At 34.7% G+C, this 16,755-nt stretch overlaps 1 protein-coding gene across 2 annotated transcripts in view; it reads right to left on the reverse strand.

Moving 5' to 3' along the window:
• Nucleotides 1–1,694: 1,694 nt before the first annotated feature.
• RASSF9 (Ras association domain family member 9) overlaps nucleotides 1,695–16,755 on the reverse strand; it is a 38,266-nt gene continuing 23,205 nt past the window's right edge. For both annotated transcript variants that reach the window (XM_084505608.1, XM_084505609.1), the window contains exon 2: nucleotides 1,695–13,908. In XM_084505608.1, the coding sequence (XP_084361734.1) occupies nucleotides 12,633–13,908 (1,276 nt within the window). In that variant the 3' untranslated portion in view covers nucleotides 1,695–12,632. The remainder of the gene's footprint in view (nucleotides 13,909–16,755) is intronic.

The raw sequence follows: 16,755 nt of genomic DNA on the forward strand, positions 1-16,755 counted from the left end.
TCCTGACCAAAGTCAAACTGCTGTGCTGGATGCCTGGATAATAACTGGTCTAGGTTCTGCAACCTTTGCACACTACTGCAATGAGTCCCAGTGTGCTCTTGCTTCTGAAATTAACAGTTATATACTTGTAAATCCTCTGGTTTGTTATTTGGAGAGATTAGCCAAAGGATCTTTGCATATGTGATGCAGGTGAAGCAATATGAATTACAGTAGATGCTAACCAAGCAATTTAATTAATTTATTAGTTAATGATTTCATTCAGACATGGCTTTAAAAAAAATAAAAAATAAAATTGGCTTTTAAAAAAATGACATTTTAATTCTCTACTGAGACTTACAATGCTGCTTAGTAATGTGGCATTAGGATCTGAGCAAGCAGGCAGTGGAAACTGTAGACCAGTCATCTGTATACAGATAGTGGATTGAAAATCTTGATGTACTAATCAGTATCTTGGCTAATATGAAGTATGAAAACAGCATGATTTTCTCTCTTTTGTAGCTTGACAACAACTATAAGACTGTGAGCATTCTAATAGCACAGCTTGTCATATATGAAGTATTTATTAGACATTTTCCTTCTACACAATGAATATTTCTAAAGTGAATAGTAACTGAAGAGATCAGGAAGCGGTTAAACTATGAATAAGTATTTGTCATCATCCAAGTTACTGTTTTTACTTCTTTCGCTTCTGTAAAACCTTTTTTCTTAGAAGTCTGCATGCCATAACCACTTCTGAATATTTATTCCTGGATCTGTTTTCTCTCTAGCACTTCCTCCCATTGATGTATTTATAAAACACCTTATGTTCCTTAATTCTTTTGCCTGGCAGGAATATTTGGCTATCAATGACTTCAGTGTTAATATTCCTGCAAAGTTTTACATTTCTAAGTCAAATGCAAATATCTGACCTTTATTAGAAAAATCTATACGGATACAGGGAACTCACTATTAACAACAACAACAGAAGTAAGAAGAAAAAAGTTACCAGAATTTTTCATTTGTAGGTAACCCAAAGCATCAACCTATGAATGACACAACAATCTCACAAATTACTTGTTTTGGATTATTAGCATCCTGAGCTGGGACAGCATTGTGTTGTACACTGCAAAACACATGAAACTTCCACAAAGAATAACAAAATAACTGCTTTTTGATGCTTGTAACATATTACATTCATCATCACTGTATTTGCTGCAACAGCTCTGAAATTGCTTTAGGATGCAGCATAATATTCAGCCCTACCTATCTGAGAACTAAGTGTACTAAGTTCCTTGCCAATTATGTGAAGTCAGATTACTATTTCTGCCTTCCCAACCCTTAAACAATTCTTCCCAATTTTTAACGCCTCAAGTCTTTTGCAGGCCTCACTGTACAGCTGTACAGTTGGATTTTCAAGTACATTGAGGCTTTGAGAGACTATCAAAACAGTAATTCCAGTTCTTTTTTTTTTTTTTTTTTTTTTTTCCCTCTACTTGTCTGTTCCCAAGAACATTGTATCATTTGCCAAGTTAGCTGAGGAAAGGTGTACTTAACTTACTAGAAAGGAAAGTCATGCAACTCCATGTGAAATAGTTATTCTTTTAAGGGATAAATAGAGTTTAAATTGCAGATGTTCTTATGCTTTCACATGTAATTTGCTACTCAGCATGGGTGTGTATATTCAGAGATCAACACAGTTTTTCAGGGAAACAGGCTGTTTTCAAATAACTTTATTTAATAAAAGACTATTTGAAAAATTACTTTCCAGAGGCTGCTATCAGAAAAGCACATTTGTACCAATAGGCTGTCAACTTTGTTGTATTGTAAATTATCCAATTCCCATTAGAACAGATGGAGTGTGGCAATTAGATGATGCCTCATACAGGACCATCTGAATTTTATTAACTGATGCCTTTGCTGAAACTAGAAGCTGGAGAACGCACTGAAGTATTTCTGCTTAGTTTGATCACACCTTAAATGAGATCCTTCATCTTAGTTTTGTCAAGCGGGGTAAATGCAATTATACTGAATATTTGTTTTAATGAACTGCCATTATATTGAATAAATCAAGTGTTGAAACTTCTGTCATAGAATACAACATTTTTGTAAAGATTTTGAAAGAAAGATTGACCCTTCCTAGTCTGTTCTTTTTAGTGACTATTTTGCATCACCAATAGCCCCATCAGTGATCTTAAAGCATGGGGTATTAAAGCATTTTAACATGGGGTGTTACAATTTCATGGTTCTGTAAAGGGACTTAATCAGACACTCCAGATTTCTTATCCTCTACCATTTTTCCAAGTTTTCAGCCACACCCAGCCATTAGTTCAGATAACCTACCCATTAAGGTTTCTGATCGGTCATTTTGTTTATCAAGGATCCATTTTCAGAGGCTTTTCTTCTGGAATGTACCTTAGATAGCTTTTCAGCCATAACCTGCATAGCTTGTAATGCAGAGATAACTGGAAGGAAAGTAACAACAGAGGAAGAAATGGAGAACAGATGGAAGAACTCTTTTTCTACAGTTTTCTAGGGTGGGTTCATCAGAAGGGTCCATTGCATGTCAAGTTCTAGAAGCATTCTGAAAAAGATGAAACCCCCTGAGAATTTACTAAGCTATTTAACTGTTAGTGTAAGACTAACATAATTACAGTACTTCATGATATTACAGTGCTTCATGATTTATATTGAATATATAAAGGAAAAATATACAGAAGTCAGTTTTGAAGGTATAGTTTTACAGCAGTAAGTTAAAGAGAATTGAGTGCATCTACATGACAAAGTTTAAATAGCAAAAACCAGCTCAGATTATAACCCTAATAAAATAAGACCAGAACTGATTTGTTAGAATTTTACTTCATATTGCTGCATGAAGCAAAACTGTCACAAACCTATACAGAAAGTGGATAGAAAATTAACAATTAAATTTGAAGCAATTTGGAAATTTATAATGCATCCCTAAAAGGCATTTAGCTAAACACTAAAGACAGAAGTAATACCTTTGGGCTATGGTATTTCCATTCTTTTGCACTAATAAAGAAAAAAGTTGAAACTTCATCTTTTTTTATTTTGTTTTGTTTTGTTTAATATGGTGATTTAACTTCCCTTTGCATTCATTCATTTTCCCCATCTTCTTCTCACCTTTCCTCAGGTGTCACGCACACAGCAGTTTGACTCTTTTAGCCCTGTGGTAGTATTACAATTTCAGCAGGAGGAAGTAGAAATGATTTACTGCGTGCAGAATCACAGAATCACAGAATTTCTAAGTTGGAAGAGACCTCAAGATCATCGAGTCCAACCTCTGACCTAGCTCCTCAGAACCTTCCTGCTTCTCTTACAAAGGTAAAGTGTTCCAGAACAGGAGAATCTAGATAGGAAGGAAAGCTGTAACATTACTATCTAGATAGATCCAAACCTAATTTTGTTTATTTCCTGGCTCTGACAGAAGTTTCACAACTTTGAATGACTCAGTCATTATGAGCCTAGTTTCTCACTTGTAAGAGACTATTTCTTTGACTGTTTGTCATTGTGCTGACAGTTGAATCTCTACATGTCTTGACATCAGAGATGTACATTGTGTAGGAGTGTAGGCAATACTTCTTTTAACTGCCAGACAGGAGAGCAGTAAAGAACTCCCAGCTTGTGGGTTGTTTTTTGTTTTGTTTTGATGTAGTTTTTTTGTTGTTGTTGTTGTTTGTTTGTTTGTTTGTTTTCAGATGTGGTGGGGGTGGCTCTTTTTCAAGTTTCCTGTGTGTGTGTATAAGAAGCTTTCAGTTAGGCTGAAATATATGCAAAGTCCAGGGACATGAAAATTCCAGAACAAGTAGATTTGCCAGTTCTAGAAACAGTGGTACTTTTATTACAAGGTAAATATTTTAGGCCATTTTTTTCAGGCCTCCTCTTTCTCTTCATCATTTTTTGATTATTATTTTTTTAAATTTATATATATACATATATTATTTTTTTTTCTGAGAAGCTGTAAAATTTAAGGGCCTATTTTAAGACATAAGGATAATCCGGTTTGGTCTTTGCCTAACACAGGCCATAAAAAAACACCAATAATTCTTGTAGTGGAACATATCATTTTCCCCTCCTATGTAAGTGAATGCTGTCAAGCTCAATAATTTGTACTTTTCTAAAGCATAAAAACATCCTGTCTCAATTTATGGAGTCCTAGAGATGATGAGTTTCCTTCTCTTTGGAAATGGATGATTACTATCATTGCATAACAGGTGTTTCTAATTTTTATTTTCAACCAGAAACAAATCTGGGGTTGTCATATGATATGGATGAGGATGGCTAAAGAGTTTGTCACACCCACAACAAGGGACAAAATATTCTACTTTATATCTGTGTGTACATCTTTGCTCTGCTGGCTTTTATAAATATTTTTTGTTTTGTTTTGTTTTGTTTTGTTTTTGTTTTTGTTTTGTTGGCTCCACTTCAACTCTTACTTTACTTTTATCCAATTTCATGGTAAACCACACTTAAATTTATTCCTTTCTCAGACCTCTCAAAAGCTGTCCCAGGACACAGAAAAAATAAGGCAGAAATTATCCAGTATGTCTATCTGTGAGGTAACAGTCAATTGTATGTTAATGTTGTTTCCTAATGTTGTTCTCTACTGTTAGAAGAAAAGTGTTAGGAGAAAAATTATGGCAGCACAGTTCAGTTCTGAGATTCATGATTATCTGCCTTGTGAGCTAAGTATCTGCCAAGCATAAACTATCCACTTCTGCAAAACTCACACTGGGACCTCAACTACCAGATGCAACTGGTCATATCTAAGTCTGCCTTGACAGCATTAGGCACATGGGATCACGGAGTAGGAGAGTCCCAGCACATTAAATGCGAGAAATATTAGTGCTGTAGCAAGGAAACTTGAAATGGGAGAAAGACATATACAAATGCATGAGTCATAACAAGCCCATTTTCAGTACATTTCAATACTTTGGTGTGTTAAAAAATAAAACAGCAACCTCTCCCATACAAAAATAAATAAATAAATAAAATCCTACAGATGAAGTTTCCCTATACTCTTTATTAGTTGGTGGTTTTCCATTCTCAGTGACAATCTTTCCTGTAATTCATAAAATCATGCATTTTTCATACATCCGTTTCTAAAAGCATTGATAAAAAATCTGTCTCAGTACTGTAGTAGCTGCACTAATAAACTGAATCTGTGTCTATAGCTGTTTGCACTGATCGTGAATCACAATGCTACTTGGGGAGTGTCATAGCCTAAAAACAAAATGAAACAAAATGAAACAAACAACAACAACAAAAAGTAATAAGGAATTCCTGATAAGGAATATAAGGATATTAATCGACTTACTTGATGGCCACATTTCTTGCATACTACTCTGCAGTTCTATTGTCATTCTGTAAATTCAGATGTGAAGAGTTTTTTTGAGGCCAATTCGTGATTTAAAACTACAGCATTACCAACCCAATAACTAAAAGACTTTAACAAGACCTCTTCACCATGACTTTAGCTTAATGATCATAAAAAGTTATTGGTTCTGAACTAGCTTCTCGTATTTAAAGAAAAAAAAAAGGGGGGGGGGAGGTGAGGGTCTTGTTTTCAGGCAGTTCTGCAAAATCAATAAATTTATTCCCTTCCTCACTCCTGAAAGTAGAGAGTCCCGTGTAATCACAAAACTCAAGAAGTTAGATTATCAGAAGAACACAGTTCATAACACGTTCTCTTGCCATCCTTACAAAGGGATTGTTGAGGAACACTCATCTTACAGCAGAAGCTGTGAAATGGCTTTGCTTCCCCTACATAGTCATATATAAGCAATATATCTTATATCATTATATATATATATCTCATTATATCATATATATCTTTCCTGAAACTCATGGAATTTTACAGCAATTAAACAGTTACACAAGCACAGGACTTGGTCTTTCCCTAAATGCCTATGTTGCATAGCTCAAATATTGACTTAACTACAAACAGTCTTGGCCTGTAATTTTAGACGTCGAAACCAAATACACAAAATATGTCTTGGAAAAGAATGCTGAAAACAGCAATGATATGAAAGTGGTTAGTCTTTACAGAAAAGAATTGTACAACTTTTCTTCAAAACACTTGATCTAAAATTTATTTATATCACTGGACCTTTGTTAAGAAATGAAAAACAACTGAATACCTGCTTGTTAATACAAAGTTCTCCCACAGAAAGGGAGTGTTCAAATTTACAGAACAAAACTGTTTGCATAGTAAAATAATAATCAAAAAATTGTAGCCCTCAAAGGCAAATATATGCAGCCCTCAAAATGGTGAATGTTACAAGGAAAGTTCTGCTTCTTGGGGTCACAATCAATAACACCATTCATGACCTGAGTGAACATTATCAAATCCATGTATTGCTAATCTGCTGTTCTGGAAATGTGTGACTGTGCAGTACAGCCCTGGGTTTATGATTGACCTGGCTCTTTTTGACATGACAAGACCAGAAAATAAATAGTACCAGTTCATAATTTTGTTAGCAGAATCCAGTGCAACTATAAATAATTTAAGAAATACTTCAATTAAGACTTAGGTTACATAAAAGAACCTTCTGATCCATTTAAACTTTTTCATATATAAAACAGAATGAAGGTAAGGGCAATTTACTGTATGCAAACTATTATACTAAAATACTTGGTGAACCTCCTCTCAAAGGAAGTCTATATACCTATTTTATGAATGTTTGAGCAAAATAAAATATAAAGTAACTGCAGTGTAGCTACTTAATCTGCAGTTTAAAAGAAATACATGCACTCAGAAGTCAGAAATAAAGCAGATCTGATGTGATAGAAGTCAGAAATAAAGCAGATAAGAATGAATATAAAATAAAAGCAAGATATTTTATGTTGGAAAAATTCTAAAAAAAAAAAAATAAAAATCTGATCTAACCAGCTGAATAACTCAAAAAAAAAAAAAAAAAGTACAAATATGAACATAATGGAAATTGCACAGAGCTGCAAAAAAGGTAAGACTGATATTTAGGTAAAGTGTGAAGATGAGTTGAATCAGAAATGGGGAAAATGGCAAAACAAGTTCACATAGTCTGTGACAACCTGCAAAAGAATTTAAATTACAGTGAACACTGCATATACATATACATATATATAAAATTTCTTATCACTAGAGTTTAATACAGAAGATGTACTACTTGTAGGTCATGACTGACAAAAGCTCTCTAAATCAAAAGATCCCTGTCTAATATTATGCCTAACTACTTTCTCATGTAAATAACTCCCTTTTCCTTGTAACTGACTTACTGATATATTATTCGCAAGACTGCATTGGTGAAGTGCTCAGAAGCCCTTGTGTACTTTTCTACTTCTATGCATTGCAGAATGAAAAAAAAAAAAATACCACAGAAAATAATTGAACTAACTGTTTGACTTTCTTCAGTTAATACTATAAGCTCCCTCCAGCCTTCATAGGATCAAATGGAGCTTCTGGCTGCCAGCAAACTTTTTGTAGGAACTGGGCTTTTTGCTTTTATTCTTTCTTAACTGGATCCTAACAAGAGTTATTCTTAAAGTAATCTTCCTTTCCCCTCAAAAATATTATTTCCTGAAAAATGCTTACCAATGAATGGACTGAAGATCACAAATTAAGTTTTCAAATATTTACATGAATTAAAATCTCAACCAACAGGCTAGTCAAGCAAAATATGCATACAGTTATTGCATAAGCCAAAACCTGCATTTACATGCAGAAAGACTACATTTCTCACCTTTACTGGGGATTCAGCTGACAAAGCTAGCACAGTCAAGAGTTTCTGTCATTCTTACAGTACATGTTTTTGAAAATGGAATGATCAGTTGGTTTTTGAATGAATCATTGATATGAAAAACTTCAAATTCCAGTTGAATAAGATAGAAATCTACTATGTATCATAAAATGTACCTAATGCACCTAATTCATAATTCAGAAAAAGCAAAATACTGCCCAAACCTAACTACATGTTCTTATTTGGAAATGTTTCCTGGGTGAAACCTGAAGGCTAGTCAAACATTACAAAGAGCTCTTACGGGAAAAAAAAAAAAAAAAAAAAAAAAAGTGACTGGATTCTAGCTGGACCTGATCTATTGGACATGAAAGGCAGCCGTAAATTTGATTCCAGAAATTCAGTCTGCAAGCATCTCTCTGAAAATCTCTGCTTGATGTAGGACATAAAAATGAAATATCTGTTAAGTATTAGAAAGAAACTATTTCTGTGTGTATTTTCCATCCCAGCAAACCACTCTTTGTGGTCAATCATTTCAGTCATGGAAAGTTCTGTTTGAGAACAGACTATAAGACTTTGTTATAGTGTAACATACTCTGGGTTGCTTGTTAAAATAAATTTAAAAAAAGTGACAATAAAATAACTTTGGAATGATACTATTACATTTTATGAAATGTTGTGTCACAAACAAAATAGAATCCTAAAAAATAAACTACATTCATTTGAACACATTTCAGATTTTATAAAATGTCAAATAATTTAGATGCTTTTCAAATACTGTAGTAAAATACCCAGAAGGATAAACACCACAGCTCTAGGAAAAGAAAATATTATGCATATAATCATGCTGAGCATGCAACTGCAAGCTTACTTAACTTGCAAGACCAGAAAAGATGGTCTAAGGTAGGTTTAGAAAAAAGTCCTTTGGATTAGACTTCTGTTCTTATGTGCATGTACCACTTGCACTATTAATGAACATATTCATCATTAGCAAAGATATTTTATTAAAAAAAAAGTTTCATGAGATGAAAATGGAAAAAAAAATATGTATATTTAAACAGAATGAACAGTTGAGTATATTAAAAAGTTAGCAAGGAATGCTCACATATTACTAAAGAAAATACAACATGCATCACACACAAAGTAATTCAAATTACTATTTGCTTAAAGTTAAATACATCAGTACATTGCTGAATTAGGTTCATAAATCTAGATTTTTGTCTCTCCAAAGCAATGAACACAATTAAGCAATCAGAAGTAGAAATGATATGATTTTGTAATAATGATTTGTTACATTACATCTGTTTATGTCTTTGCACAGTTGGAAATATGCAAAAACTAACAAATGATGATTCTGGGCATGTAGAGAAATGAAGAGCCTATTAATCTTAGCAGCCTAAAGCTGCAAGTTGAAATTCACAGACATGAGAGTTTCAATCTGTCAGTATCATATAATAGAATATCCTTTGTCAGCAATCTGTATGTATATATGGAACATAAGGCAGCCAGTAGAAAAATCCCTGAATGTACAATCTGAAGATAAAGATGTTATCTATTAGTCTGAAGTAATAGAAGTTTTTGGGGATTGCTCAGTTTTCCAGGGGAGAAAAAAAAAAAAAAATATATATATATATATATATATATGTAATAACACTGTAATTTTTAAGCATATAAGTGGATATTAAATACTGTAAATTTATGTATAATAAAATGATAATTGTATTTTATATTTGCCTTGTAAATGAAAGAGTCATCATTAAGGAACTTAAGTAGGTAATTAAATTGACTCATTTGCTTTCATCAAATTTGTAAAAGTATATAGTAAGTTGTGAAGAAACATGAGATTGAGGACTTTGTTCCATGGAAATTTTCATAGTTATATTGGTTACAAATATAATATTATGTTATGTGTTACTATTTAGGTATGTAGGAGCCAGTACACTTTGTATTAGCCAAGTGTCAGTACTGTTTCATTTCAGTATTATTAGCCCAGGTGACAGTCACTGAAGATCTCTGCCTAGATTCATATCAGAAACATCCCGAAACAATCAGGCTGACTCTGACCCTACTCACTTTGTTATTCCTTTCACTCTGTGTTTTTTTTTTTTTTTTTCTTTCTAAAATTTATTTTTCTTTCAAAACCCCATTGTACAGATGAGTGTAAAGTACTGAATTTCCTTTCACTACTCCTTGACGTTTCCTGTTTTCTCTCCCTGGGTAGAGTTTTTCTCTCCTCTTATGTAAGACTTTTTTTGAACTTTATCCATAAGTATAACATACTCTGTGGAATTTTTTATAAAATAAACCTCAAATGTTAAGATGGAAAGAGAACTGACTTAAAAGAATGTCAGAAAATGAGACAAAATATTTGGGTTTGCATTTCCTTCTGGGAATAATTAAAAAAAAAATGTAGACAGTTAAGGCAAAGTAAAAATGATTAAGTAAGGAGCATAAGGGATGATAAATTCTACTTTTAGCAACCTGAAAATACGTTAAATGAGTGCACAAAAAGTGTATAAGCAGATAAACAGCAAAGAGTTCATACAGTATTTAATTATCTTGTACATTCATTTAAATTCAGAAAGAATTTTTTTTATGAAATATCAAATTATAAGCTTCAAAATATTGTGAATTGTGTTATATTATTTTATTAAGAAATACTCTCTCAACCTATTTTTCCTATTTTCTTTTAAAACACAATAATACTCTAAAGATCTACGTGTTGCAGGGGATGTAGTGTCAAAACATATATTGTGGATAAAGATCATGGCCAAAAACCAGTACAAGTTCCTATACGTAAACTAACTCTGGTAGAGTGTGAGTGGAAATTATTTCCCACACAGGTCTTGTACTGGCCTGCATAGGTATGAATATTATTCTGCTTGAATTTTTATCCCCTAAGTATTAAAAAAAAAAAAAAAAAAAAAAAAAAAGACTCAGTAGAAATAACTATTACCTACATTCACAAGAACTCAGAGAATACATGAGCCTACTCTCAACATTCAGAGTTCTGCACTTGTCAGAGCGATACCACTGATTTCAAAAGATGCTGACTTGCATTAATAAATTATTACAGAGATATTTGATATATTTCCATCAGGAGCTGATGAGTCTACATATGACATTATTACTGAAGTATTCAAATAACATTGTATGATAAAAACACAACACAAAATATATTAAGGTAACTAGCACATATTCCTGGAATAAAAACTCTATAATATCCAGGATCCAATTTTTTTTTCTTTTTTTTCTTTTTTTTTTTTTTTAAAAAAAAAGCAACATGAAAACTGATTTTTTAGACTTTTTTTTCTTTTTTTTTTTTTTTTTCTTCTGTGTCAAATATATGTTAACCAGCAGTCCTAGCACGTCCGTCATTTTAGAATACAGATGGTTGACAGACATTTAAGAGAAGAAAAATATAGGAAAGGAAAGCAGTGCTCCTGAAAGTATATTTATTCCATCCAGGTATTGTCCTTTCATTTACTTTGAAGGCTTTTAATTCCAGGATCTGTTGGAACTTTGTTGGAGCTAAACTTTAGAAATGTTGTAACTCTTTCTCCATTCAATTCATTTAATCAGATTTACATTATGTTTTCAAAAGCCTTAAACAGATCGATCTGCAAAATAGAAACATGGCAATCCTCGGTGTGCAACCCAGAAATTATTCATGTTCTCTCTGTTAGCAAGGTTCTAGCTCAGAGTTAGAAATCTTGTTTGGTAACTGAGAAGACATACACTTCAATTCTGAATTTACAAGTGATCTTAATGACTACTTCCCAAGTGAAATAATTTGACACTCTCCTCTCCCTCACTCATGGCCCAATGTTTAAATTGGATCAGTTTTAGTTGTATTCTAAAGTTCTTACCAAGGAGATAACAAAAGGGCCATATTGCTGCTCCAAATCAGTACTGGACAGGATTGGACAACCTATCTGCTATTTGAGAAGAACAACTACCTGGCACTTGGGAACCAGTAGCCACAGCCAAAAATGTCTGGCCCCTGCCTGTCTCTTGTTTTATGTATGATATGGTAGTCATGATCTGAGGAGGCCAAAGACTTTGGATCCTAATGGTGAGATAAGCAGGAGAAAGCCTTCCTGAAAATGCCCCTGGGGCTAGGTGTGAGCTTGGGATTTGATCACCTCACAGAAACAGGAGGTAGGCAGTTCTGACATGCCCGCTGGCAAAACTGTGTGTCCATATACCGTCACCATGGCAACTGCAGGGTAACAGCAGAGGAGCAAGAGTTTTAAAGATCTTAGTAGCAGTTAGACCCTGCTGAAAGACAATGGAAATTAACTACCTATGTGTGTAAGGTCATTTTTAAATTGGGACATAGGTGGTTTTGAACCTACCATCCTGTTAACTCTGCACTAAGTTTAAATATATAGCATAAATGCAATTGCATTTTTTTGTCTTGCAGCATCATAAAAACTAATTTTTAACAGACTACATGCTTGATTATATTATATTCCAGGGAAACTCCAGTTGAATAAAGCTTATGTAACAGAGCAGAAAATCAATCTCTCCATTTAGTTGGGTCTAATATATAATTCACATTCCTTAAAAGTTAGAGAGATGTAGATGTGAAATAAAAGGTTGTGGGATATCAAAGCTCCAGGCTTTTGGTTCAAGCTAGTCAGAATGCTGCTGTTTCACTGAATATTACAAGGTCTAAACAGTACGTCCCAATTTAGCAAAGCCAACAACTTTGCACCTATTAGCAGTGAACCCATGAGACTGCCTGTGCATTTAATCACAAGTATACTTTTAAGCACATAGACACTGTTTACTTTGCTAGAGTGGTGCCACAGTTGCAACATCTTAAGGGGCTGGACTCTCAAGACAATAAAGTTTACCTATTCTTCTATGTATCCCTCAAAATGTGACTTTTCAAAAATGCATGACTGTTTTCAACTATGTTGATAACAGTACCATGTCCCTGGAAGTAATTTCAGAGTCCTGACTGTGTGTAGAGCTGATTCCAGTGTCAGAGTCTGTATCATTTATGTCCAGATTAGTCACTCTGTGAACAAAGTCAGGAACTGCAATGCTGTTACTGGAATTGCCACTGCCCTTGGGTGGCTCTTCATTCAATGGAAGCCTAGTTTCGATGTTGTCTTTAATATGTAGTAAATTAAATTCTTCTGTAAGAAGTTCATACTCTTTTTCCTTCTTTTGAAGCAATGAGTCCCTGTAGGTAAGCTCTTTCTGAATGCAGCTCAGGTATGAATTGATTCTCAGACCATCTTTCATACTTTTTTCCAGCTCATACTTTACACTTTCCAAATTTGAGTTTTCCAGTTGAGCATTAGAAGCTCCTTCTGTGTGAATATCATCTCCTTTTTTTTCTGAACATATACCATATACTTCTTTCTCAATTTCAGCACACAGCTTCTCTATTAATTGTTTGTGATGTTTCAGTCTCTCTTCAACCTGTAAAATTCCCTCACTTTTGCTGAAATATTCGTGCATCTCTTTTTGATCATCTGGCCTACTCCCTTGCTGCTCAGCCTCACTTGGATTGATTGTTAAATATGAGTTCTGCACATAATTTTCTCCATCATTGGCAACACGGTCTAAATGGAATTGTGCTTCACATTTTTCAATTTCCATATCTAGTTCCTTCATCCTAAGGACTTGCTGATGAATGGTATGATCTTGAGATATAATCAGATGAATCAGTGTCTCCATATTATCTCTGTCTTGCTGAACACTGTCCTGTTTAAGTTTGGCCAGTTTCCGGAAAGTCTTCCTGACGATTTTCTTTTGCTTGTCTATTGGCAACATCTTCATGTAATTGGCTGGGCTGAGTTCCCACTGCTTTTCTACATTTTGTACTACCTTAGCTTCAGCTGTTTTCCACAATGGAAATGAGAGGAAAGCATCAGACTTTACTAACACGAAGTGCAAATTGGGCTGCTCTTCCCCCCAGGCCTTCCAAAGTCTCAGAATCTTTGTCAACGGAGGAAGGACTCGCTCAGAGCCTCTCCATTTTTCTACAATACAGTAATCACTGGGTTTTCCAAAGAGGACCTTTTTCTCTCCGAATGTTGCTTGATGTTCCTCAAGTAGTGCTTGAATCACTTCTGCACAAGTTGTGCGTTTTGTCAGGCCACATACAATCTTCTCTTCCTGGCAAACCCACACCACAATCTCTCTTTCATTTGAAGCCATCTCCTTGCTGGGAGATCTAAAAAAAAAAAAAAAAAAAAAAAAAAAAAAACCAAATTTAAATAGAATTTAATTTTGTTACAGTTTAACTCAGCTAAGCACCACACCACACTGCCATTCACTCCCTCCACTTCCTCCATGGAAAATATCTAAAAATATAGAGTAAAATTCATGGGCTGAGATAAAAACAGTTTGATAGGACAGCAAATGAAGAGAAAATAATAATAATTAATAATAATAATAATATATATAAACAAATTAAGCACAATGAAATTGCTCTTAGAATCACAGAATTGTAGAGGTTGGAAGGGACCTCCAGAGATCATCATGTCCAACGCCCCTGCCAAAGCAAGCTCCTTAGAGCAGGCTGCCCAGGTAGGCATCCAGACGGGCCTTGAATATCTCCAGAGGAGGAGACTCTACAACCTCCCTGGGCAGCCTGTCACATGTGCTCCCTCACATGAAGAAGTTTTTCCACATGTTGGTGTGGAATTTTCTGTGCTCCATTTTTTGACCATTGCCCCTTGTCCTAACCCCACAAACCACTGAAAAGAGGTTGGCCAAATCCCACTGTCTCCCACACTTAAGATATTTGTAAACATTGATAAGATCCCCTCTCTTCTCAAGGCTGAACAGACCCAGGTCTCTCAGTCTTTCCTCATAGGGAAGATGCTCCAGGCCCTGTATCATTTTTGTGGCCCTCCGTTGGACTCTTTCCAGAAGATCCCTGTCTTTTTTTGTACTGGGGAGCCCAGAACTGGACACAGCACTCCAGGTGAGGCCTGACCAGGGCAGAGTAGAGGCTTGAACTGCTGGCCACGCTCCTTTTTATGCTCATAACCTGCTGACCAATCCCCAGCCCCTCTCTGAGCAGCTGTCCCATACCTGTCCAACCATCCCAGTTTTATAGATCAGCAGTACACCATATGGTATGAGACATCTCTCTTTGGCCAGTTTGAGTCAGGTGTCCTGGCTGTGTTCTCTCCCAGCTCCTTGTGCAACCGCAGCCTCCTCACTGGCAGGCCAGCACAAGAAACTGAAAAGAACTTGACTTATTGTAAGCACTGCTTGGCAACAACTAAAACATCAGTGTGTTATCAACATTATTCTCATCCTAAACCCCAAACTCAGCACACACCCCTATGAAAAAAACAAACAAACAAAACCAAAACAAAACCAAAAACCTCTATCCCAACCCAAACCAGGTCAAAATGGCAGAGACTACATGAATAACAGCTATAATCCTGATATGCCTACAACATTGAAAAATTCCTATTTTCCTGTACAAAACAATATTGTTTAAATTACATGAAGAAATACTTTTGGAATCAGAAAAATATGCCTATTTCAGGTTCTTCTCTAATATTAATGCCAGCCCAGGTAAATGTGCATCTCCCAAAAATGTATTTCATCATATTTATTTTTTGTACACTTAACAAGTGTTAACTATCAATAAGTGTCAAAGTGTGGCAATCTGCATTAAATTTCCAGACTGTCCTAGAGTAACATACAGATCTACAGCAGAGTAACTTTCAGTTCTGCATATCTGTTCTCATCACACAAACACTGCACAATTTAGGAGCTCTTAATATCACCCAGGGATATTCTGTAGGGAAGAATCATGCTTCCAAATAGATACTGAGGATAAGTGGACTTTGAAATACTGCTGAAAATGAGAAAAGATAACAGAACTTGATGGTAAAATAGATCTGTAGTTCTGCCACATCTGCATTTTCAAGCAATACAGATTCTTTTTCAAAATATAACTTATATGAATGCAAGAAAAATTTAAAAGCTTTAAGATACATTCTATTTATGAATTTCAATGAATGTGGTATTAACCTGACCTTACCAACTGGTACCACTTTACAGATACAAACATCTAAATTCAAATATCTAAGATCCCATTATAATTGTTGTTGTATCAATATAATCAGCAGAGCCTGGAGTGTGATTCAGATGACAAAAATGCAGAAATTTTACTTTAGAGATAACTTTTTTGTTTGGACTGCCATAGACTGTTCAATGACACAAGGCCACTGCCAATGTAAGAGATGTAGCTGAAAGGAGAGGAGGGTGTGATGTCCAGGATATTCCTATCTTCTAGCCTCTACATGAATAATTTCCGCTTACCCAGATCTGGTGATTTGGCTTCTTGCCTAGAATGATAAAACAATAAATTCTCTGAGCAAAAATGCATATCTTTAGATTTTCTGGTATCACTTCCAGTTCATTTTAATGAATGAGATTTAACCCAGTCTGATGGGGAAAGCCTGAAAACTATAATGAAAATATTGACAGTATTCTAAGGGCTCAATACCACATTTTTTTTTCTACCTATGACTAAATATTCACAAGACATTTCTATTTTTTTGAGACTTAGTAGGAATGGAGTTTTACTTGGGTTAGTTAGGGTTATACCTTATGATTATTAAAGCAATTCAACTTGTTTCTTTTTTCTTGTTTATTACATGGCATGGGAGAAAAACTGTAATCCAAAAAACTGAACCATGAATTGACTCAGTTCTAGGTGCCACTGACCACAAGGCAAGAATCCTCAAAATGCAGGAGACTGCAAATAAATACAAATAAGACGTACAAAAGTGACTTTTTTATTGCTACCACACAGCAGAGCTCTGTCCAATTGCTCCAGGCCTTGGAACATCCTTCCATAAAATTTGTGTTTTGTTAGATTACTCTGAGTGATGACATCATTTTCCCACTTCAATAGCTCCTTCTTACAGGCCAGCATTTTGCCACAATTAGTTTTTAAAACTGGTGTTCAGAAGATTAATATATTTTTCCTAGATTATGAAAATAAGAATATGTCACAGACATAGAAAATGGCAAAATGCATAAAGAAAAA

Source organism: Aythya ferina (assembly GCF_964211825.1).
Source record: "Aythya ferina genome assembly, chromosome: 1".
In the NCBI taxonomy this organism is placed as follows: domain Eukaryota; kingdom Metazoa; phylum Chordata; class Aves; order Anseriformes; family Anatidae; genus Aythya; species Aythya ferina.